The sequence below is a fragment of the Phascolarctos cinereus genome, unplaced genomic scaffold (genome assembly GCF_003287225.1).
Source record: "Phascolarctos cinereus isolate Bilbo 61053 unplaced genomic scaffold, phaCin_HiC Scaffold_9;HRSCAF=440, whole genome shotgun sequence".
In the NCBI taxonomy this organism is placed as follows: Eukaryota; Metazoa; Chordata; class Mammalia; order Diprotodontia; family Phascolarctidae; genus Phascolarctos; species Phascolarctos cinereus.
Genome location: NW_027556402.1, coordinates 227,942,182 through 227,968,313, shown reverse-complemented (window position 1 = coordinate 227,968,313; position 26,132 = coordinate 227,942,182). Strand labels below are relative to the sequence as shown.

General features: G+C 40.6%; 1 protein-coding gene and 1 long non-coding RNA gene across 3 annotated transcripts in view; both read left to right on the top strand.

The window, feature by feature from the left end:
* Positions 1-15,975, top strand: part of MPPED2 (metallophosphoesterase domain containing 2) — a 208,365-nt gene extending 192,390 nt beyond the window's left edge. For both annotated transcript variants that reach the window (XM_020963903.2, XM_020963904.2), the window contains exons 5-7: positions 7,312-7,427; positions 11,295-11,408; positions 14,521-15,975. In XM_020963903.2, coding sequence (XP_020819562.1) covers positions 7,312-7,427; positions 11,295-11,408; positions 14,521-14,639 — 349 coding nt within the window. In that variant the 3' untranslated portion in view covers positions 14,640-15,975. The remainder of the gene's footprint in view (positions 1-7,311; positions 7,428-11,294; positions 11,409-14,520) is intronic.
* A 7,995-nt stretch (positions 15,976-23,970) lies between these two features.
* LOC144455501 (uncharacterized) lies at positions 23,971-25,841 on the top strand. The gene is made up of 2 exons (XR_013484218.1): positions 23,971-25,213; positions 25,673-25,841. It is a non-coding gene; the product is annotated as an uncharacterized LOC144455501 (long non-coding RNA).
* The last annotated feature ends 291 nt before the right edge of the window (positions 25,842-26,132 follow it).

Genomic DNA, 26,132 nt, shown 5'->3' with positions numbered 1-26,132 from the left:
GGAGATGTTTAACATTAGGGAAGAGAAGATTTTAGAGACATAGCGCTACCTTCAAGTGTGTGAAGGGCTGCTATGTGGGAGAGATTAGTCTTGTCCTCCTTGTCTTCAGTAGATAGAACTAAGAGTGAGGCAAGACTTGAAGAGGAGGAAATATCAGCTTGATTTGAGAAAAGCCTTCCAGATAATTCGCTCTAACCAAAGATGACATGGACTGCCCCAGGAAGTGGCAGGTTCGCCTTCACTAGAGGTCTCCAAGCAAAGACCAGATGACCCCTTCTCATATCTACTATGTAGGGCAGATTGCTCAAGGTCAGGTTAGAGGTTAGATGGGATGCTTCTTGGATTCCTTCTGTTTCTGGTGTTCTGTTCTTCTATGATGGATAAACTTCACAGAAGCTATTGCAGAAAGGGGCCTTTAAGGCCTGACAGTCCAACCCACTTGGTTTTTTTTGATTTTGTTTTCTGGCTAGGCAGTGAGGTTAAGTGACTTGCCCAGGGTCACACAGCTAGTAAGTATCAAGTGTCTGAGGCCAGACTTGAACTCAGGTCCTCCTGACTCCAAGGCTGGAGCTCTATCCACTACACCACCTCGCTGCCCCTTAACCCCCTTGTTTTATAGTATCAGTATGGTGCAATAGAAAGTGCCCTGGCTCCAAAGTTAGAGTCTTGACACAACCTCTGACTTTGACAAGATTGCTTAATCATCCTGGGCTTGTTTCTTCATCTGTCCAATGAAGGAATTGAACTGGACGGCCTCTGAGATCTCTCTTCAATCAGTTAGCATTTATTAAGTGCTTACTATGTAGTGCTTACTGTGTGCCAGGCACTGTGCTAGGATCCCTTTCAGCTCTAGAGATACGATCTTGTGAGGACATCAAGTGACTTTCTCAAGGTCACACAAGCAGTACCTAGCTGCATCACGACCACAGGCCCATGCAGTAATCATCACTTCTTCACCGCTGTTTCCAGATGACCCTTTAGTGACCTCACCCCAGGTTGTGCCTTAGCTTACAGTTAGCTTTTGGCATTCCTGGGACTAGAACCCAGGTAGCCTCCCACCTAGTCTAAGTGCTTTTTCTCTCTACCCCATGGCCATTCTCTCCAAAGCAAGGCCCTGCCAGAGAATGCCTGAAGGAACTCCACATCTGTGTTAAGGAAATGAAAAACCACATTAGAAGTACCATGAAAACAGTACTAAAAGTAACTTTGTTTTTGTTTCAGATACTTGATATTCAAACATAAGCAAGCCATGAAAATTTGATTCCAGAAATACAATTAGAACTAAAAATAAATTCACATCTCCCTCTTTTCCTCTGTTTCTCTCTCTCTCAATATCTCTCTTTTCTTCCCTCCTTCCTCTTTCTGTCTCTTTGTGTCTCTCTCCATCTGTTTCCCTTCTTCCTTCCTCTGTCTGTCTCTCCCACTCTCTCTCTCTCATTATCTCTCTCTCCTTCCCTCCCTCCTCTCTGTCTCTGTCTCTGTCTCTGTCTCTGTCTCTCTCTTCTCTCTCACATGTGCATGCATTATCACATGTGTTCTGGTGATAATAAAAGCCAGAACCTTCTAAACTCTATCTAACTTGGAAACTTCTGGATTTTGTCACAAGCTTAATGTTAGCCAAACATAATTTGGGTCTCTGCAGACTGATGTCTTATTTGAATCTTTTATGGAAAGCTCATAATGGCGAGCCCTCAAGGGAGCAGGGCTGCATGTTTCTGAAGAACCTTATTTTAAACAATGGTGGAGTGACTACAAAGGGCCCATTTGTGTCCCTTCTAGTCCCCAAGAGATACCACAAGTATCCAAAAACTGGTTTTGACCCAGGCGGGAATGTTTGGGGTTGTTCATCTGTTTTCCCAGAGCCAGTATTTAATAAATGGGAGAAGCTCCTTGTATGGAAACTACCACTACTAATGCAGATGGAGCATTGTTCTGTAGCTTCTGGTCTTAGAGAGTCACCTGGGGTACTGAGAGTTTAAATGACTTGTCCAAAGTCACACAGCCAATTATGTGTCAGAGGAGTGACTTGAACTCAGGTTTGCATGACAACAGTATGTCATATTCTTCTTCCTCCCTGTGGTATATTTATGATAGAAATAATCAGAGAAAGGCTTCTCATTAATACTAATTCCTTTGGAATCCTCTCTACTCTTTCCAGGCAAGATCTTCTAACACAGGAGGCTGTTTTTTTTTTCCAGTGAATTCAGCAAACATCGCAAGTGCTACTCTGTGCATTGCACATTTTTAAAATCATAGAATACATATTTCTTCTGATTTTTATTTTCCCCTCTCTAAAACAGGAAGTGCATTTTGGTTGGGTCCTGGATTTGTTTTGTTTTCTAAGATTAGATTCTAGAATCAGGTAATTGAGATGTAGAAGAAGAGAGTGGACCAAACCGGGGAAGTCCTTGATTTGTATTATATTGTAAAAAGACATGTTGACCACTGAGGTAAGCAGGCAATAGACAATAGGACCAGATGATTAAATGAGGCCCTGGATTATAAGAGTGTGCACAGTTTGATGAGAAGCCTTGGCTTTGAAAACAATGATCACTGCCTCTATTTATTTTTTCAAAGTGATCTTTTGTCAAGTCAAATAGTCAATTTAACCTTATTGTGACATTTTTTTGTTATTCAGTCGTGTCTGACTCCTCATGACCCAATTGGAGTTTCTTAGCACAGCTACTGGACTGGTTTGGTATTTCCTTTTCTAGCTCATTTTATAGATAAGGAAACTGAGGCAAAGAAAGTTGAGTGACTTACCCAGGATCACACAGACAGTAAGTATCTGAGGCCAGATTTGAGCTTAGGAAGATGAGTCTTCCTGACTCCAGCCCAGCTCTCTGTGCACTATGGCGCCACCTAACCACTACCTATCTGCCCCCTCTTGTGATGTATGCTGATCTAAACCAAATTCTGTCAAAGTGTTTACGGGAATTCTTGTCAAATAAATCTTTCCTCAGTGATTTCCCTTCTTTGATTTATCAAACACTGAAAGTAAGCATCGTCTCACTCAAGATGAAGGCAATGATCCAGTGGAAAGAACACTGTATTTCCATGTCAGGAAACCCACACCCAACCTCTGCCACACATTCAGAGAGAATATAAGCTTCCTGAGGGGAGGAGCTGTTTGATTGTGATCATATCCCCAGTGCCTGAAACAGAGTGGCAGTGAATAGTTACTTGTTGACTGACTGATTTAATGACCTTGGACAATTTCTTTCCCTTTCTGAACTCATCTATAAAGTGGGAGGGATGACCTAGATGGTCTCTTCCAGCTCTGATTCTATGAAGAAAACCAAAGGAGCTTCACCTGGCTCTATTTACAAAATACCCTATCCTTCCATCTAGTACACCAAGAGGGGATTTTGATTCAGCAAATATTTATCATGTGGTCAAAAGGTCAGCCTCAGCCAGCAGGTAATAACTTGCTTTCAGGCCTCTGACTAGTGTGGCTTAAAACATTTTGGATTCAATTTGGGGGAAAACAAATCTTAAGTATCTCTAGAGTAGCTATGTTTGTAATGTTGTCATCTTCCACCCAATATGGCTATATATCTAAAATCAGGAGCACTACAAACTCATTCTTACTAGGGGGTTATAAAAAATTCAAGTAATAATATCTAGCTATATAGGCACAGACATAGAGATAGCCATCTATATCTATCTACCTACCTAATCTATCTCATTCATCTATCTTTTCTTCCTTCCTTTCTGCTTTTCTTTCTTTCTTTCTCTCCCTTCCTTCTCCCTCCTTTCCTCTCTTCCTCCCTCCCTTCCTCTCTTTCTTCCTTCCTTTCCTTCCTTCCTTTCTCTTTCTTTCTTTCTTTCTCACTCTCTCTCTCTCTTTCTCCCTCTCTCTCTCTCTCTCTCTTTCTTTCTTTCTTCTTTCCTTCCTTTCTTCTTTCTTTCTTTTTTCTTTCTTTCTCTCTCTCTTTCTCTCTCTCTTTCTTTCTCTCTCTTTCTCTCTCTTTCTCTCTTTCTTTCTTTCTTTCTCTCTCTCTTCCTTCCTTCCTTCCTTTCTTTCTTTCTTTCTTTCTTTCTTTCTTTCTTTCTTTCTTTCTCTCTCTCTTTTCTTTCTCTCTTCCTTCCTTCCTTCCTTCCTTCCTTCCTTCCTTCCTTCCTTCCTTCCTTCTTCCTTTCTTTCTTTCTTTCTTTCTTTCTTTCTTTCTTTCTTTCTTTCTTTCTTTCTTTCTTTCTTTCTTTCTTTCTTTCTTTCTTTCTTTCTAATATTCATCACCAAATTGTGAAGACAAAGCTCTCAGCCAAGATGAATAGATATACCCTAAGAGCTCCTGGGCCTTGGATCCTCTCTCCTCTCAGAGGATATGAGGGGTGATCATGCCCCCCCCCCACTATGAGCATTATTTGGTAAAGAAGTACATTTGTGTTTGCTTATGCTGTTGAGAGGATCTGAATATTTCATCAAACACTTTATTTTCCAGTGGAGCTTTCAGAAACGAGCAACTAAATGAATTTACAGTAAAATTAAAAAGATGCTAGCAATTTGGAGCTTGAATTTAAATTTAGAGTCATGGATTGCTAAACATAATGGGCCATATATAGTAATGATGGGATTTTATTCGGCACTACCAGAAACCATGTGTCTAAGAAAGTTTCCCCTAGCATTTTAAAAAGATGTGAACTAAGCCCATTAATGTGAGTAATTGGCTTCCTTTAGCTTCACCAAAACCTTGTGTGTATATACCAGTCTCACTGCCTAGTAATGAGAGGAAGGGAACCCTAAAATTTGGTGATTCAGCAAATAAAATAGTACTTAAGTGCGTTTTTAAAAAAATGCCATCTTCTGCAAGCAAAGATGATTACCATTGTTGTAAGTATAAGAAAGAAACTTTTTAAATATGAAATTTTTTGAAATACCAAAATGAAATTGAAACATTCTGATTTCTGATCCTTTTCATGGCCTACTTTCTCATCTTAGAATATAAGCCCCTTGATGGGAAAGACTACTTTATTTTCCTCTTTGTATTCCCAGAATTAGTATAATGCTTTGCACATAGTGTTTGTGACTTGCTCGTAGTGAAATGATTGTTGAATTGAAGTGAACTGAATTGCATTAGAATAGGCTTCATCCTTGGGATCATAGATGTGAATAAGAAGTCATCTAATTCAGCCAACTCATTTTACAGATGAGGAAACTGAGGCTAAAGAGATTAATGACATGCCCAAGGACATGTGGGTAGAAAGTTGACAAAGCTGGCCTTCAAACTCTGGTCCATCGACTCCAAATATACAGAGAACATGTGTTCTATTCTTAGCTCTTATATAACAGCAAAGTGATTGGAGGGTTGGTTCACAGGTCACTTCTGTGCTGTTCGAACAGTGGCCATGTTATTGTATGCCCGGTTACCCAGCTGGCATTTTCAGTGTGTCAACTGCAATCTCTCCTTGGTCAAAAAAGTTGGTTTCAAATAGTATTTCAGAAAAACCTGGCCACATCTAAGTCTATGGAATCAGGAAATGACTGAGAAGTTCTTCAAGTTTCTGTGCAGATCCAAACCAATACGCATTTATTAGACCTATTAGGAGCAAAGGCATTATGCTAGATGCTATGGATACAACAACCAAATGGAAACTGGCTCCTACCTTCAAGCTGCTTAAGCTTTTCTCGGGGGATATAGCAGATATGCAAATTAATGGCTGGCAGAAACTGATATCCAGAGAAAGGGAAGAAAGTAAGTTGTCCAAAGGCGAAAAGAAGTCATGCTTAGGGTTAGGCGACAGACCTCCTTCCTGGTAGCTTTTAGAAGGATCCATGTTAGTATTACACTCACTGCTTCTTGCTTTCTTCCCCTCCCCACTACCCCTAGCATCTCCTCCCTTTTCTCCTGTGTCTCTTCTTACAGGACCAGTTGCTTGCTGGGTATCTCCAAATGGATGTCCATAGTAGATGTAATGGAATTAATTTTATTTTCCCCTAAACCCATCCATCTTTCAGACTTCCATATTTCTGTTGAAGGAAAACACCATTTTCCTAGTCACTAAGGTTTTTCAGACCTCAGAATTATTTCAATTCGCCCCTCTCCCTCATCTCCCTTCCCTCCAACATCCATTTAATTACCAGACCTTATCAGGCCTTCCAACACAACATACGACACACCTGTCCCCTTCTTTACATGTACCAGGCCTCTTGCAAATTACTTCCTAGTTTGTTTCCCTGATTTCTGGTCTTTCCCCTCCACAATCCCTCCTTCACACAGTTACCAAACAGGTATATTTCAAGAATGTAGAACTAATGAGGTCATTCCCATACTCAGAAATCTTCAGGGGCTTCCTATAACCTCTAGGATAAAATATAGCCTCTGCCTAGTATTTACATTTTTCTATGACCTGACTTCTATTCTCTACTTATTTTACATTATTACCCTTCATGCACTCTCTGCTCCAGTAAAAAGTGACCTACTAGCTCTATCCCACATAACGTCTCTCCTCCTTCCTATGTACGCATTTGCACCGGCGGTCTTTCATGGCTGGCATGAACTTCCTACTCACCTCTGCCTCTTTGAACTCCTAGCTTCCTTCAACACAAAATTCAAGTGGCACCTCCTATCCAAGGCCTTTCCTCATGTGCCCAGTTAGTTGGCTTTCTGCCTCTTGAAACTGTGCTGTATTTTTGTATGTACTTTATATTTAATGGCTTGTGATATATTGAATCCCCAAAATAGAATTTGAGTTCCTCGGAGGCAGGGACTGTTGGATTTTGTCCTTGTATTCTGGTGCCTCGCACAGTCTTGGCAGATGGTAAAAGCTTTATACTTGTCTACCAAATTGCGTTGAGTTCTTCTCTCACTCTCATTTTGCTTGGGCTCCGTATTGTTCCAATTTTCCTATCTGTTAAACCTCGTATTCACCAAAGCAGTCCTTTTTAACAAAAGCACCTGTCACAAGGGCATTTTCCAGATCCCCATCAGGTTTTTGCCAAGAATAATTGTTGGTCAAGGAAGGTGAGGGCTTACTTTAGCACCCTTCCTCTAAATTAGATCTGAGCCAGAAATCCAAGTGGCACTGATATCTGAGCATGTCCAAAGTTTTGTCCCCTTTGTATTTATGACGTTCCTTTCTCAGCTGATCATACCCCTTTGCACTGAATGATCCACAGCCCACATGTTCACATTTAAATGTCTTGGTTAGAAGACAGCCAACAGAAAGGGTCTCTCTACAAGAGACAACTCTTCCAAAAGAAAAGAAAAAGAAACACAAACTGCTGGAGGGGATGGGCAAGTCAAAAATTCTGAAAAAATGAAACATTGCTCTGTTGGCCTGATGCCATTTGCATTATTTTCCCCAAAGGACGCCGTGGTTTAATGGATGGGGCTTTAACCTACCCAGAGGTCAGTCTTTGCTGGACAAGTGGAACCTCATCCCAGAGGGAATTGATATACTAATGACACATGGCCCTCCTCTTGGTAAGTGAAGCAAGGGGCATCATTTTTATCGTGGTGGAGATTTTCTGTTCAGGAAGAATGAATAATGCTTTCAGGGACATAATCATTTTCCTACAGCCAAAAAGAAAAAAAAGGGGGGGGGAATATGGGAGGGAGGAGGAAAGCAATGTCTTCAAAGAAGCCCAGTATGATAATTAAAGTTAGCAGTTCTGCTGGGCTTCCAGGTGTTCTTGAAATTAAATTTTTTGATTTATTGGAGTCAAGGAAAATCAAATGAGTGTATAGCACCACAGTCTTTTGAGGCAGATAATTTATTTTAAGAACAGTATTCACCTTACGGGGAAGGGAGGGGGAGGCACACCGTATAGCCCATCATGGAGGCTTTTGAATGACCATGAAATGACTGGAGCTTTTATTCAGAGTTCATTTCCCTTTTTATCAACTCGTTGGAATAGGGGGAGGAGTCTTTAAGTTCAACATATGAGCTTATTATTTGGAGAAAAAGTGCTTTCTCTCCCCCTCTAAAATATACACACTGAAATTAAGTAAAATTGAAAACCTTAGTTATAACTATTAAGGGTGACTTACAGGTGTTTATCCCTGAGATTCTGGGTCTGATTTGAGGTTCCCATAACCAATAGAGTCGGTGCTATGATAAGAAACAAAGAAAAAACCCAATGTTTCAGTTTATGGGTTTGAAAAGTATTATTTTACTTGTGTGATCAACTCTTTTTCCAGTCAACAAATCAACACATATATATTAAATGCTTACTATGCACCGGGCAGTATGTTAAGTGCTAGATATACAGACAAAAGCAAAAATAGTCTCTCCCCTCAGGGAGGTGACATTCTAATGGGAGAGATGACATCAAGACCAATCATTGCATACAAGACAAATAAGGAGGATATGATGCAGTAGAGATGACCCTAGGCTCTCAAAGGCTATACCGATGGGACATAACATAAGCTCTTGGGACATCCTACAAAACATGAAAGAGTTTGAGTGCAACCTAGGTGGTGTAATGTGAGTCAGGAATCAGATTTCAGAAAGGGTCATTACCAGGTTTGAACACAGGGTGGTTAATATTCTGGTCAAAGCCACTTCATGTGTACATTTTACAAGAAGGAGCTCATCTACTGGGGGAGGGGCAGGGGAAAGTGTCCCCTTCAATGAAATCATAGTTCCTCAAAATATTGAAGTGTAATCATGGCTCATTATCATGATTAATTGTTAATTGTCCACAACTTTATCCTGCATTTGGGATTATACATGGAAAAATTTTAATCCAGGACTGACACACTTCATTCCATAATGATCCTGGGCAGTCTCTAAAAGTAAACGACTGGTATGCGGCTATGCATATTAAATTTAATATCAGCCAAAGTAAACCATAATTAAGGAGACCAGTCTAGGTTGGGAGAGGGTCATGATACAACACCAAGAAGAATATCACAGGATCTTAGATTGAGAGCTATAAGGCTGTCAAGTCTCATTCCCTCATTTTACAGATGGGAAAGCTGTGATATGGACCGTTTAAGTGACTTGTCCAAGGCCACATAGATGTTAAGTACCCAAGGTAGGATTTGAACCTAGGTCTTACTGACTTTTAGACCAGTTCTCTATCCAATATACTATCTGCTATTTTGAGTTATCCATGTGTCTATTATCCTCCGTTTGCACAGAAAATTTTTTTAAAATGTGATATTTGGAAACAATTTCCCTTGGAAGCCACTGATTCCTCTCACAGATGAATAGAAATATTTGTTGTATTTCCCAAATGAAAGTTGGGAAGGATTAGTGGATAGAGCACTTGATTTGGAATCAGGAAGCTCTATGTTCAAATCCTGCCTCAAACACTAGCTGTCATAATGACCCTGAGTTAACTTCTCCGGAGCCCCATTTCTCTATGTGTAAAATAGGGTAGGATAAGATGGCAAGGGCACCAGCCACGATGGTAGCTCTTGAAAATTTGGGGCCCAGAACAAGAGAAGAGCCTGAACTACTACAAATCTCTACAGTTCCCCCATTGAATTAGGGACTCGCATTCAAACATGTGTTTGGGGTTACTTAGGGACCATAACAGTTTCACTGCAAACTTGGACAAATCCTTCAGTCTGGAATGAAAGCAAATTGTGGTGACAGATGTTTAAATTCCAGGCCTCCAAGAAAACTTTGCAAAAGCCCTTCCCCCACTGGGTTTACCCTCCCCAGAAATCCCCACCACCACCACTGCCCCACTGTGCTTTCCAGAGACTGTCCCTCTCTCCATTACTCTGAGCCAGCAGGAGAACTCCTTAATAGCCCTTCCTGACCCTCCCTCAGTAGGAGGCTGCAAGGAGATTTGGGACTAGAGGTTAAGATCAGCCCAACACTACCAGGGAAGCTGGAGGGCATAGCTTGGTATTATGAAGCTTCCAAAGAAAAGGGAAGGAAGGGCTTAAAATAAAGCATGCAGTTGGCGTTTCAGAATGACTTTGTAGGCACATTTTGCACATGTTACTAATTGCACCCGTTGAGGGAGACTGGAAATAACCTTTTGCAAAGCATCTTTAAATTCTCCTCTTCTGGCTAGGGGGGTGGAAATGGCCAAATCCATCCCACCCATCCACATGCCCAGTGATAAAAGAGATTTCCCTTCCTTTGGCCATTTTCTATGAAAAGTGATTTTCCCCCTTAAAAAACTAAGCAACCCAAGCAATGAAGGAATATGCCTATAATTTTTGGTGGTGGGTACCTTTTCCTATTTCAAAGAGCTTCTACACTCTCCTTTGGGTCAATGCAAAGTACCCAGCTTTCTGTGCTTACCAGACATTCTTGGGATATATCTCCCCTTTGCCTCTCTGTATCTCGCATACCGTTATTTATGGTCTGCCTTTAACCAGTTTTGCACAGAGTGAGACTCAATGTTCTTTTCTTCAGTTTCATTGAATTAAATGGTCAACTTGCTTTGCAAGCTCCTGTCCAAAACTACCTTGATTTAGGCTCCTGTGTTGTTGTTTTGAATAGATAGAAATAACAGAGTGGTGCCACAGATTTGTGCTAAAGCTTCCTAAACCTACTGCTCTTCCCAGCCTCCTCCTGTACACCCAGCCCCCACCCCCATCTGATCCCTACAGATTCCATTTCAGACTGTAACTATCCTGACAGCTGACTTTTGTGATAATTGATGTCCGTTTTTTATGGATTTTCTGCATTAAGTGTGGAACTAAGTGGCTTTTACTTTAAAAGTAGTCAATTAGCCTCAGCTTGCTGGATACCATTATGGGTCATGTTGTTACCTATCACTGGTGATCAGCCTGGGGAGGTAACCTAGCTTTGCCAGGCTCTGGTCACTGGAAATCACTCAGAGCCAAGAGCTGAATTGTCTAGAGAGACCCAGGTGCATGGAGGCCAGTGTATAATGTGGCCCTTACCAGCCCTCCTTAATCTGAGCATCTCAGAAGTAAACTTGCTCTTTGGGTAGATTGGTCATTAAGGGAAGTAATAAGGAGAAAGGTATAGAACTGAAAAAGAGTGGAGATACAAGCCTAGACCCTGACACAGAAGAAAGAGAAAAGAGGGTGGGAGACCACATAACACTGCCAGGAATAAACGTCACCAAGTTTCAGCTCACAGAGAGGATTTGAAACCTAGTAGTTGAATAAATCAAATTCTATACGGGGAAAAAAATGTTAATTAAGAGGAGAGAAAAAAAAAACCCTGAAACTATCTAAAGAAGACAAAGTGATGAGTGAAAAGTTTCTTAAAAGGCATTGTAAGCTTTAATGGAGAGGTTAGGATTACAGATAATGTAATAAACCTTCAGTGAGTTATGGCTTCCTGAAAGTCTAAATGAAACCTTACCTGAAGAGAGAAAATTAAGAGTATTGATTTCATTTTGCCCTCAGGTTTTCGAGACTGGGTCCCCAAGGAGCTTCAGCGAGTTGGCTGCGTTGAACTGCTAAATACGGTGCAGAGACGAGTACGGCCCAAACTCCATGTCTTTGGTGGAATTCATGAAGGTATGAAATGGGAGAAGGGAAACTGACGCCCATGTGGAAAGCTTGACTCTAGAAATAGATTTGGTCTGATCAGGGTGCCTTTGGCTATGCTATGATCCATGTGCTACATAGACAGGCCTTTTTTCAGATAGATGCTGAAAGACCCATGTAGGGCTTCCCCAAAATGTCAAGGGCTGTTAGCTCCAAGTCAGGCTAAGCAGAGTAATCAATTTCTTGCACAAATGGGAAGCAGATCGGTTGACTTTTCCCCTGCCTTTCAAGGTTAGCTGTAGGAAAATTCACGAGACCTGAATGCCTCACAGATAACTTTCTTGGAAGTCAGAGGTTCAGAGCTGGAAGAGACCTCGGTGGTTTCCCGGTCTAGCGCCCTTATTTTACAGGTGATGATACTGAGACCCAGAAAGATTGACATCTTCATGATTTTATACACTTGGTAGTAAGTAACAGAACCAAGACCTGAGCCTGGATTCTCTGGCTATGAATCCAACACTCTGACAATTGTACCCTTTTTTTTAAAAAATCCTGCTTTTCTGAGATCGAGGGTAACACCATTTATAACCCAGCACACTCTTCCCTAAAGTGTTGGCACATTGATCATGAATAGTCCTAACTGATGCTCTTGCATGTGAACAGGGTCCATCTGTGGAAAAGTCTATGAATAATCAGGGCTCCATATATGAACCATGTACATCCAGAGCTCCCAGGAACCTCAGGAACCATCTAATCCAGACCCTTCATTTTTTAGATGAGGAAACTGAGGGCCCAAGGTTATATACATGCAGAATATGAACCCAAGTCCTTTGACCCCAAAGCTACAAGTGTTTGCATTGTATTACTTTGCCTCCTATATTAAAAAAAGTAGAGGCTGGGCAAGAGAAGAGAGAGGGAAAGGGATGGTAGAGAAATAAAACAAATAAAATTTATCAGTAAGTTTAAAATAATTTACCTCCTCTTACTTGCCTATCCAGTTTTTACTCCACAGAGAGTGAAATAAACGAAAACATTACTCTTTTTTAAACATCTGACTAATTCTCTTCTGTAATTTGTTTTGGTCCAGAAACTTATGTTTCCTTAATTTAGCAAAAATTCCAGGTTTTCAGTCAACTAACATTGATTAAACTACCACAGGCCAGACACTGAAAGGCGAGCAGGAAGTTCTATTCACAAGGTGATCACAGTCTAATCTTTAAAAAAAAAAAATGCATCATGAAGTTTCTTTGCCTTGGCTTCTCCCCACTGGGGAGACCCACACTCAGAGAGAGATGAGGGTGACACCTGCATTACCAGATACTGCACTGATGGGGCTGGGGTCTGTGCTCCAGGAAGCTGGTTAGATCCCATCTCCACTGCTTTCCCGCCATAGATCTGGAGTTCTTTGTATGCTCACAGTAGAGCAGGGATGTTCACGGTCACGTGCCAGAAAAGCAAGGGAAAAAAAAAAAGCCACAAAGTTTTCTTTGCCAAGCTCACAAACCCAGAGGCTTCCTGGTTAGGTGGTAATAAAGAGCATATTGAAAATCCCCCCACAGAGCCAAGAGAAAATTCAGATTGCTCTGACAGCAGGCACCAGCTGAGCAGGTAGAAAGCGGGGGCGCCGCCCTCAGAGAGAGCAGGGCCTCCATCCTGCCCTGTCTTTGAGGCTGCTCTCTCAGAGAAGAAGGAGAAGGCTTTTAGCCGTGATTAACAAGGGAGACTGGAAAGCATTCCATAGCCACATTTTTAAACTCATTTCTAAGCAAGGTTTCTGGGGGAAATGGCTATGATTTTGAGAGCAAGTTTTTAAAAACCACAAACTACACCTTTTTTTTTCCCCTCTTAGTTTTTTAAAAAATTGACTTCAGCTCAGGCAGAGAAGAAGGAGGGATTCCATTAACATCTCCACACAGTGAAGTTGCTTAAAGGGGAGGAGATCATATTCAAATAAACTTGTCTTTTTTTTTTAATTCCTTTAAGACAGCTAAAGAGGGCAGGAAGAGGGCAAATACCAAACATCTCGATGGAGAGTGATAAGGAGACTTTATGACCTCAGAACTAAACACTGCCCATGTAAATGCTTTCCCCACTCCCCCTGGAGATTTTTCCATTGACCCTCATTAAGCCCTCGGAAGGTTCAGTAGGTTCATATACTTGGAGAGTTTTCAGCAGGAAAATACACACACACACACACACACACACACACACACACACTGCTCACCTAGCTCTTAAAAGTTTCCCCAAACCCTACTATCTTCTTCAAGTAGATTTTTACCAAACCATTTTCCAATGTCCCTAAATCCCCAACTCATAATGACATATTCTAATATCTTATTTTATTAATTTTATTAAAAAGATTAATTGAATCATAGCAGCAGAAGAACAAACACCTCATAGGACAGGGAAAGGGGAGCTGCGATGTCTAGATCTTGGAGGTATAGTGCATTAGCCACAATCAGGTGAGCACACACACACACACACACACACACACGCACACCCTGAGAGTGATTTCATTAGCCTCTTTCTATAGGTCACAGCAAATACTTAAATAGTAGTGCTTTTATTTGCCCCACATTGCAGGCAGCCAAAATAAAAACACATGGAGATATCTCTTGGTCTTTCGTTCATCAATACTCTTGCACAAAGTAGAAGACCTTGAGGCAGTAAAAGGAGCACCAGATTTGGGATTAGAGTATCTGGGTTCAAATCTTGACTCTGGCACTTACTTTGGGCCTCAGTTTCCTGATCTGTAAAATACAGTCGAACTAGAAGACTTCTAGGGTCCCTTCAAGTTTTAAATCTTAAGATTTTATTATTTAAAATGAGGAACAAAGAGATTTACATCCATCCCCATGCTAAGAGGTAAAAGAACCCGTGTCCTAACTTCTATGTAAAGTCAGGAACAAAAAAATAAAAGAATCAATTTTTATTGGAACTAGAATACAACACACATTTCTTTTTTAAAGAGAAGAAATAGGGGGCAGCTTTTGGAAGCTGCTCCCATGTGGAGCAGCTCGTCTGAATTTCAGCCCACTACCCACCAGTAAAGAGGTCTTTGACTTGAGCAGCCTACAGAAGTTGCATTGAGGTCACCGCCATTTGTGCCTGTAACAGTCAGCATGAACCACTTTCCCCACAGGTTACGGCATCATGACAGACGGTTACACAACATACATCAACGCCTCAACGTGTACGGTCAGCTTTCAGCCAACCAACCCCCCCATTATATTTGACCTTCCAAACCCTCAAGGATCATGAAGCACTCTAAATGCCCCAACTGGAGTGAAGGAAGGAAGGTCGATAAACTGCCATTTTTCTAATTCTAAACTTACATTCTCTTACATGTTTCTTTCCAAATTATGTGAGTTTTTTGTAAAATTACTGGTACAAAAACGACGCTAGAGGTTGTGCTTTTTTTCCCCCTTTCTTTTCTATTCCTTTCTTTTTCTAAAAAAAAATTTTTTGGAAATGCGGCATCTGTTTTAAATTGATAAAACATTGTGGATTTGTAAAAGGACTCCTTTTTTCTCAATGACCATGCCATTGTAAATCATTAGTGTTCTCCAAAGGACAGCCAAGCTTTCTTTTAAGAAATGAGAAATGTTATTTTATATGATATAAGCTGGAAGAAAAAAAAAAAGACAGAGGCAGTGTTGTTTTTTTTTTATAAAATCACCCAGATTTGCACAACTGTTGAGTACTGTTTGATTTTTATTCTGTGATGTCCTTTGTTTGTAAGTGTGGCCCCGATGTATAGCAGACTTCTGGATAGAAGTTGACTTTGAAGGGTCATCTCTGCATGCACCTCAAGGCACATGCTTTCCTCCCCACGGTAACACGAGTTACATCAAGGGGATGGAACGAGCCTCAGATCTGATGTTTCTGGCCTCTTTCAAAGGGTGGTTTAGTTAGCAGCATTGGTATTTGTGATGATATGCTTTCTTATATTTTGGTTAATTTTTAAATTATTTTAGCTTTAAGAATATGGGGATGAAATCCATAAAGAACATTTGTTTCATGCAGCAAAAGAAAAAAAAAAGAAAAAAAAGAAAAAAACCATGTAAGTGCAGACTTCTTTTAAATATGAATTTATATATATATAAGTATTTTTTGTGCATTTATAACTAAGCTAGGAATTTAATATTGCCAGCATAACAGCTACAGAGTTATGTTGCTCGGCACCTCTAAACTACAAAAAAATGTAACACATTTTCCCAGCAGTGCTCAAGGCCTCGATGAGCTTGCGTTAAATCTAGGTGCAGTTTCCTACATGTATAGAATCAAATGGATGCAATGGAGCCGATCTAAAATAAGGCTTAGTTGTCCTTTATATTTAAATATCCTTGAATTGTCTCTTTATTTTCTCTCTTTTCCCCCCTTATTTTGCACTGTGTGTAAATGCAATCTTGCTAGCACAAAATATTGTCGCAGATAGGTATTTCTGTTCTTTCACTGTAAATGCTATCAGGCTTTATTCCATTTTATGTTTATCTTGTTAATGGAATTTAGGAAAGCAGTTGTTTCTTTAAATTTATTGTGATATTCTATATCTAGCGGCCTTTATATGCAAATAAAATTGCAAGATTTTTAAACAGTCGCTGTTTGAGGATTTTGGTGGGGATTTTAGGGCTTTGGGGGTATGGGGAGAATGCAAAATCTCTATGCAGCATCAGTTTTCCCTTTCAGGAGAATTAGAATAAGTGACATTTTTTTTTCTAATTTTCCATAAATTTTTATTACCCACCATTCGTGGGCTGGCAAGCAGGTCGATAAAGCACTCAGTGGACTTTTTCCATCATTTTGCCATCTATCTTGCCACAAATTTGAGGAAGGAAAGATTTCATCTATGGAGATTAGAATTCAACGAGAATAAAGCTGATGTTCACTGAAGGCTCAGTGTATCCAAGATATTGTAGCCTATGTGTATATGGAAGTCCTGCTGGAGGAAAGCACCAATCTAGGGCAAAGAGGGGGAAGTTGGTCATAAAACAGCCCTTTCCCCTTAATTTGCCTGAAAAGTAGGTTAATTAGCCTCTGTCCTTTATAGTGCTCACCCACTAAAATGTTGTTAAAATAAAAGATATAATCTGTCAGTAAAATAATTTAAAATACATACATACCTATATAATTTTATATTAAAAGAATTATAAGAAGTTGCATGAGACTGAATTCTTATCTGTATCTATCTATATATACACACACACTGAGTTTATATATAATGTATCTATATATTTATAAATTCAGTCTCATGCTATGTGCATATATATATACTAAATTTATATGTGTGTATATGTTACATACAAAATCAGTCTCTTGCTATTACATAAGTATAAATATATGTATGTATATATACTAAATTTATATATGTGTCTTTGTTATATATAAATTCCATCTCATGCTATTTATTATATACATATATGCATATACGTATATTATATATACAGATGTATACATATGTGTATATTATGTGTATGTGTGTGTGCATATATATATGTATATATATATATATATATATGCAGGATGTGGAATAGACACTGGGACGGGAATAAGGCATTGGATTTAACATGGCAGCTTAACTTAGGATCTATATATAAATCTAAAAATAAATGTCTTTTCTAGAAACGGGAAGGAATGTTGTGTAATGGCATATGTGTATGGGGCTCTGGCAGTCTCCCTGTGTGGAGCTGTGGAGATGCTAGGATTGACACAGTTAAGTTAAGTTAGGCGTTTAATAAAACTGTTTTCCATTGTGTGGGAAAGAAATGAACATATGCAAGACAAATTTGGATCAAAAAATACTGATAGCTGACATTCGCATTGCTTTTGGCATTACCAAAGCACTTTACATGCACTGTATTATCTGAACAATCCTGAGAGAGTGTTACAAGTATTGTCATCATCACGGTCCTCATTTTACAGATGAGTGTACTGAGGGTGTGAGAGGCTGAGTGATTTGTCCATGGTCACATGTACAGGAGATTTCCGGTGGGATTCTGGTCCAGGTCTTCCTGTCTCCAAGGCCAGGACTTGATCCATGACAGGATGTTGCCTCTTAGAAGGCAGTCTGACTTACATAATAAATATGCTCTCAGTCATTCAGCTATTATTTATTAAGTTCCTATTCTGTGCAGTGTGCCATAGTGAGTAAAGTTTTTCCATGCCATTTTGTGTGTGTATATGTGTGTGCGTGTGTTGGAAAAAAGCTTGATGAGCAGGATCTAAAGTTGTGTATAGGAATGCCTCAAACAAGAAAAGGGAAGGCGATAGACGAGATCAATGAGAGGTGGCATCGTGGCTTGGCATCACATCTTCACTTGGATTTGGTTGCTTGCTCCCTTGCTTACCAGCCTTGATGCTGGGAGGAACCATGCAGGTCAACTCCTTCATTTGACAGATAAGGAAACTGAGGCAGAGAGGGATAAAATTACTTACCCGAAGTCACATGGGTAATGGCAGAGCTACAGTTTGATCCCAGGTCTTCTGACTCAAAATCTTACAGTCTCTCCACTGTTCCACAGCTTTCATTTTTCTGGCCCTCAATATCTTCATCTACCAAATGGAGATGATAATAATATATTCATTACCAACCCCCTAAAGTTGCTGTCAAGAAAAAGTTTTTGTAACATAGCTGCTGTATAAATGTTAACCATTTATTATTTTTATTTATTTAGCCTCTGTTTGCATCAGTTTCCTTATAAAATGAAGCTAATAATAGCACCTACATCCCAAGGTTATTATGAGGATGAAATGAAATAATATTTGTAAAGCACTTATCTTAGTGCCTGACACATAGTAGATGCTAAATAAATGCTAGCTATCATCATCATTATTATTACCATCATCATCAACATCATTGTTATCGTCATCACCATCATCATCATCATTATCACAATCATTACTATCATTATTCATCGGAGATTGAGAATACTGAGATATCTTGAAATGATATAGTAAGTCATAGAATCACAAGCATGACCAGTAAAAGGAAGGCCAAAGATTAGTTATGGAACCCAACTGCACAATTATCCCCTCTGCACAATCTCCAATAAGTGCTCATCCTGCCTCCACTTGAAGAACTCCACTGATGGGGACCCAACTACCTCCCCAGGAAACTCATTCCAGTTTTATGCATGGAAGTATTCCTATACATCAAGATGAAATTGTTCTCTATGTAATGTCCACCCTCTCCTACTTTCTCTTTCCACTGGAAACAAGCCAAGCTAAGCCAAGCCCTTTTCAACCTTACAAATACATGAAGACAATTAACATGGACCCTTAAGTCTCTTCTGATTAAACAGTTCAGCTCCTTCCAATAATCCTCACATATGATACTCCTTAGACCACTTATCATCCTGGCCACCCTTCTTGAAAAATGTTCAGACTTCATGCAGCTAGATGGTGCAATGGATAGGAAGGAAAGAACAAAGGAAATGAGCATTTATGTGGTTCCTACTATGTGCCAGGCACTGTGCTAAATGCTTTTCAAGTGTTATATCATTTGATCCCCACAGCAGCCCTGGAAGATAGGGGCTATTATTATCCTCTTTTGACAGTTGAGGAAACTGAGGCAAATAGAAGTTAAGTGATTTGCCTATGCTCGCACAGATAGTAAGTATCTGGGGTTGGATTTGAACTCAGGTCTTCCTGTCTCCAGGTACAATGTTGCACTCCATTGCACCATCTAATTCCTAGGACAAAAGTTTGGACTTGGAATCAGGAAGATTGTAGTTTGAATCCTGCCTCAGAACTTTGTTACAGTTGTCACTTGACTTTTCTCACTTTCCTCATCATAAAAATGAGGGTAATAATAGCATCTACCTTCCAGGATAGCTGTGAAGATCAAATGAGCTAATATATTTAAGTACTTTGCAAACCTTAAAATGCTATGTACATACTAACTGTTTTTTTTTTATCAGTCTTCTTTCCAAAATATGGTCCATGTATTTGAATGCAGCACTCAAAATAGTGAGGTGAGAGTTCAGTAGGATGATATCTACATTGTTTTGGACTCTAGATTTCAGGCAGCATGGTAGTTGGCAGAAAGATCTGGGTTCAAGTCTTGCCTTTGACACAAACTGGACGTGCGAGCCTAAGCAAATAATTTGGCTTCTCATTTAACTTTTCAATTCTAGACGACTCTCTAAAACTCTAATTTGCAGAGAATGTGCCAACCCGCATTGTTAAAAGGGCTTCTTCCCTTGCTGGTAAATCCTTATACCAATGAAATAAATCATAGGGCGTGTTTAAAAGCAAAACAAAACAAAATAACAAGGATTAGGTTGAACTTGCCCTCTAAAATCGCTAGATGTAATTAACATGAATTATATCAATCAATAGTTCTGCCATCTCATTTTTGAGCAGTTTAATTTTATTGACCCAGTTATAGAAATTTGACATTCATCCCAATTAGATTTCATCTTATTTGATTCAAGTTATCTTCCTAGTCTATTGAGATCTTTTCGGGTCCTGGCATTTTTGGAGCCTCCCAGCTTGCTGCCATATGTAAATTGGATAAATGTGCCATCTGTGCCTCCCTCCAAGTCATCAGTAAAAATGTGGAACAGCACAGTACCAAAGACAGATTCCTGGAACACTCCACTAGAGACTTCTCTCCAAGTTTCCGTAAATCATTGCTCTGTGGATGTAGTCATTCAGCCATTCTGCATCTGCCTCACTTCACTGTCACCTAGATCCAGTCTCTCCTTCTTGCCCACACAAGGATAGCATGAGAGACTTGGTCAAATGCCTTGCTGAAATCTCAGCGTTGTCTGTCTTTAGTATCCCCATGGTCCATTTATCCCCTAAAAGGAAATGGTTAGTTGTGATCTGTTCTTGATAAACATATGATAGTTCAACATCATTGCTTCCTTTTTTTTTTGTTGTTAAGGCAGTTGGGGTTAAGTGACTTGCCCAAGGTCACACAGCTAGTAAGTGTCAAGTGTCTGATCTGAGGCCAGATTTGAATTCAGGTCCTCCTGACTTCAGGGCCACTGTGCCACCTAGCTGCTCCAATTGCTTCCTTTTCTAAATGCTCCTAAGCTATCCCTTTAATAATATGTTCTGAAAAATTGACAGGAAACTTGAGCCCAAGTAAATGGGCAGTAACTGGAAGATTCCCAACTTTTTTTTTTTTAGACAGCCACATCATTGAGAAATGGTGTGCTGTAATGGAGAGAATAGGAACATGGGAGCAGATAAGCTGGATTCACATCCCAGCTGTGCTATTTTCTACCAGTGTGACTTTTACCTAGTTGCAACCTTTCTGGGGATTTGTTTCGTCTTCCATAAAATGAGAAAATTTAATCAGTCAAGGAAGTAGGTTGATACACATTTATTAAGCATCTACCGTGGGCCAGGCAGGGCAAGTGGGTGGTCTGGTGGATGGAGCACCCAATTTGGAGTCAGGAAGACTTATCTTCCTGAGTTCACATCTGTCCCCAGACACCTACTAGCTGTATGACCCTGGGCAAGTCACTTTAACCCCATTTGCCTCAGTTTCCTCATCTGTACAATGAGTTGGAGAAGGAAATGGCAAACTGTTGTAGTATCTTTGCCAAGAGAATCCCCCAGTGAGGTCACAGAGAGTTGAACACGACTGAAAAACAGTTGAATGGTTGGGGCAGCTAGGCAGCACAGTGGATAGAGCACTGGCCCTGGAGTCAGGAGGACCTGAGTTCAAATCCTGCCTCAGACACATAACACTCGATAGCTGTGTGACCCTGGGCAAGTCACTTAACCCCAACTGCCTCACCAAAAAAAAAAAAACCAGAAAGAAAAACAGTTGCGTGGGCTGCGCACTGTGCTAAGTGCTAGGGTTACAAGGAAGGACAAAAGACCACATGACCTCTAGGGTCTTTTGCACCTCTAACTTCTGTTGTGATGATGATAATGATAACTACCACATATTACGGCTCTTTAAAGCCTGCAAAGATCCTTCCGTGTTATCTCATTTTATCCTCACAACAGCCTTGTGAGATAGGGGCTGTTACTATCCCTAAGCAGACAAAGATTAAGAGACTTGCCTAGGGTCACATAGCTAGGAAGCATCTGAGGCAGGATTCAAACTCCCATCTCCCTGACTCCATGTTCAGCCCTACTTGCTTATCTCCAATTCTGCCCCACCTCTTCCATTCACATTTTTTCCCCCAGAATCACCAGCAGAGGCTCGTCAGTAACCTTCACCATTTCTTCTAGTCCCTTAGTATATAGTCTCCCCAGGCGTCATGACTTGAATTCGTGGAAGACGGCAAAATACTCTGATTCCTACTGCCTTGGTTATTTAAGGTCAGGGCTCCCTGTTGATCATTTGTGTGCTAATCTGAAAATTAGTCAGACAACAAACGCAATAAATAGGTGCTGAGCACTTTAGCCTTCTCTCATGATTTGGTTAGGGTTTTGGAGTGACAGTCTTATGATTTCATTGGTCCAGAAAACTCCTAATGAGAATAATCCTTTTGCCGATGAAGGTGCTTGTATTCTCTTCCTCTCTCCGTGTGAAAGAGTAGCCTGGGCCACAGGGAGGTTCAGGATTACCTAGCCAGTATATTTGAGAGGCAGAATTTGAACCCAGGACTTCCTGACTCTGAGGCCGGCCACCTAGTCACTACATTATGTTCCTTCTCTATAATTATGACACCATTATGGCTTGAAGAGTGCTTATCATCCTTTCTTTGACCTTCCTCTATCCCCCATCATAGCTGTGGGGTGGGGGTGGGGCTTGGGAAGGCCATTATTATCCTAAACTATTCTGAGCTCCAACAGTTTGAGACTTTTTGCTCCTACTAACCATTCTAACAGAACTTGTACTCTTGTTTTCATCCTGTTACTTAGCCTACTTTTCATCTTCTCTCTCTACATAACTTATCAAAAACTAAATTAGTCAGTGAACTCCCAGTGAGCACACATCAGGCTCTTTAAACAATGCCCTTCCTCTTTTTTTTCGTTGAATTGTTTTTGCTTGTATCATAAGCATTTCATTACTGAGAGCCTCCCATTCTTCTCAGGCTAACTGTTCCTGTAGAATTTTGGAGGTACTGCTCCCCCACATCCATCTTTTGGCCCCAGGTGAAATCAGACTGTTAGTTTGAGGTTACACAGGTGTCTTCTGTCTCATGGCTCCTCATGAAATCATTGCCATTCTTTTTAGGAAAATGAGTATGCATTTGCAATCCTTGAGAAATTCAACAAGTCTGTTTCTCTGCCGTAGAAGTAGGAAGAGCCCAGAATGCTCCTGTGCAAGACAGATATGGGATTCCTATTTTCTCATTTGGATGTCATTATTTAAGGTGTCCAAAGTTTAGTCTGTATGGATGAAGGGATTTATTATTTCCAGTTGTTTAAATTAGTCTAGAGAACTCTCTGGTCCTGGAGATTTGTCCTAATAATCCTTCTCCCTGGAATTCTGTTCCCCATCTCTCCCATTTCTATCCCACCAAGTATCTCAGTCAAGGACACCCTTTATTTGTATATGAACTCATTTCCCCCTTCTTTTAGAAATCTTTTTCCTTTGGTGATGTCCACCTAATGCTCAGTCCACTCTTCTTTTCACCGGTGGTCAGCACTAATGTGGTGGTCTTTAATCCTCTCAGCAGCTCCCTGGCTTAAGCAAATAAATACTATGAACCATCTCAGGGAGGGAAAGGAGGAGCTCTGAGGATTAAGGATTTGTCAGTTCTAGATAAGAAGCTAGCTTTGTCCCCAAGCTTAGTGTGTATACTGACCAACACAGGCCAGCAGTCTTAACAAACAACAGCTGCCCCTTTCTTATGGCTTTTTGGACCTGCCATCCCCTAAGTTGTCTTGATTTCACAGCACCCTTCCCCCTCCTTCCTGTCAATCAACAAACATTTACTAATAGCCTAATACATACCAGGCACCATTCTGGCTGCTGGGATGACATAGCTGAAACTGTTTCTGCCTTCACAGAACTTACATCTCATTGAGAGAAACATGTGCATAAATAAGCATATACAAAGGTCAAAGTGAATTGAAAGTATTGTGGAAAGAGTGCTAGATCTGGAGTCTAAGGACCTGAGTTCAAATTCTGACTTTGCCATGTACTAACTGTGTGATCTTGGACAAGTCACTTAAATGTCATGGAGCCTCGGTTTATCTGTTTTTAAAAGGAAAGGGTTGGACCAGATGGCCTCTTAGCTCTCTTGCAATTCTGAAATCATCCTGATCTATGTTCCTATAATCCCATGAAATAACTTTTTTTTAATGTTTTGGTGTGGAGATAACTCTGGATTCTCAAAAGAATGACAATGGAATGCAAGGTCCAGCCGGTCTGCAAGTTGGAGAGGCTTAGACCACGCCCCTGGAGACTGAGTAGATGTGGAAAGCTTAGCTAAGGACACACAAGCTCCAGGAGGCCATTTGGTGAGGAAGTGATTGGCCACTTAGTCTGAGTCTGTCTCAGTTTTCTCAATTACAAAATGGCAACCATGGTAGCACCTCCCTCCCAGGGCTGTTGTAAGGATAGAATTAGATGTTATTCATAAAAAACTTTGTGAACCTTAAAGTTACATGTATGTGTATATATATATATATATATATATATATATACATTATGTATGTATGTATGATATATTATATAGCGTGTGTGTGTGTGTGTGTGTGTGTGTGTGTAAAATTGCCAGTTACTGTTAGCATTGAAGCAATAGAGATAAAGGACTGGTCTTGTGATTTCATTGGTACAGGAAATACCTGGCTGAGCAGACTCCCTCTACCAATGCAGGTCAGCACCTTCTTTGCAACTAAGAGTCTCAGAGGGCTGAACAGAGTCCTCAGAAATTGTGAGTTGCCCAGGGCCACACAGATAGAGTGTGTTGGAGGGGAGACTTGAAGTCAGGCCTTCCTAAGCTCTGAGGCCAGCTTGCTTTCTACTGAATCATATTTGTTGTTCAGTTGTTCTCAGTCATTTCCAATGCTCCATGACTCCATTCAAGGTTTTCTTGGCAGAGATACTGGAATGTTTTGCCATTTCCTTCTCCAGCCCATTTTCTGGATGAGGAAACTGAGGCAAACAGGGTTAAGTGACTTGCCCAGGGTCACACAGTTAGTAAGTGTCTCAGACAGATTTGAGCTTAGGCAGATGAGACTCCCTGGTTCCAAGCCCAGTGCTGTATCCACCTCACCCTCTATTTGCCCAGACAGATCAATGGTTGATAGATAAACATAAATAGTAGAGATACAGTTTTCTCTGTGATTCCTTCTTACTGGACTACATAACATGCAGCTGAATTGTCAAGGGCTTTGGGTGGTATTGTGGGGAAGAGATTAGTTTGGCTGTGTCTGAGGTAATCTGATAGTCCTGAAGATCAACTTTCAAGGTCAAGAGTGCAGCTATTTGTATGGAAAACAAGTGACCTTGGAGTCTGGCATTTCCTTTGTTAGCTGCTTCCCATTCTCCTAGGGCAACTTTTCTGACCCGGGTGCTCAGTGACTCTCCCTCTCTCCTCTGTGGGCTCAGCTACAGCAATGGAGCTCCCCCAACTTCCCTCTGGTATTCTGGTATCTTCTCTTTGTACGTTAAATGTGAAAGAGGCCACTCTGCGCTGCCCTGTGGGTGATAAAAATGTTTTTAAAGTGACAATTAAAGCAAAGCCATTTCAGCATTAGTCACAACCCAGTGAACCACTTGTTAAAGGAAGTTAATTTCATGCACGGAGTCAAATCAGAGAAATAGAACTGTCAATGTGCCCTGGGAAAATAGTCTGTTCTTCAAACTTGCATCTCATCGAGGTACCAGACCGAAGGTTTTTCCTGGGTTTGTTTCTGCTTCTCCTCTTCATTTGCTGATTTGGGGACACCTTCCAAGAAAAACTCACCAGGTAAGAGGGCTGGTTCACCCTCACGTCTCTGAGTGTCTGTATCTGGATAATGGGGGGAGAGAGAGAGAGAAATGTATTTCCATTAGGAAGCATGGCTGCAGCCTACTAAAAGCCTGGGTAGGCACATTGGGCTAGCTGTCTCCACCTCCTCATCCATCAGTTTTGATGTTTATAATGCCAAAGCTACCACAAAATGCATTTGGCCTTCCCACAGAAGCTACCTAGTAGCAGTGTCAGTGGCTGGGATATGGATAAAATGGGTGTGATCCCTTGCTCTGTTTCCCCCAGTAACCTTATCAAATGACCTTGGGAAAAGAGAGGTTGTTCCTTTGTTGGCAATAGATAGGTGAAACTTCCTCAGTGAATGATCAAAGGCACTTAGGCATGTGAAAATGACAAAGAATTAAATTAAATCAAACATCTATTGAGTACCTACTGTTTTCAAAACATGTTTTCTAGGTCCCTGGGGAATGCAAAGAAGTAAAAGAAATAACTTCTGCTCTCATGGAGATTACAGTCTGCCTGAAGAGACAATTAAACAAGCAAGCAAACATTTATTCAGTACCTACTCCGTGATGGGTGCCGGGACAAGACATAAACAAATAAAAAACTCCATATCAACAAAAAAGATGTTTGTTTGGTTTTTTCAATAGTAGGATACTATGCTTGTAGATAAAGAGCTAGAAGAGAGCTTACAGTTCACCAAGAGTAATCTCCTCAGGTTAAGGAGGTGGCACAGTGAACAGAGCACTGGCCCTGGAGTCAGGAGGACCTGAGTTTAAATCTGGCCTCAGACACTTACTAGCTGTGTGACCCTGGGCAAGTCACTTAACCCCAATGGCCTCCAAAAAAGAAGAACCACATCATTATACAAATGAGAAAACCGAGGCCTGGAAAGGTTATATAGCTGGCATTTTTG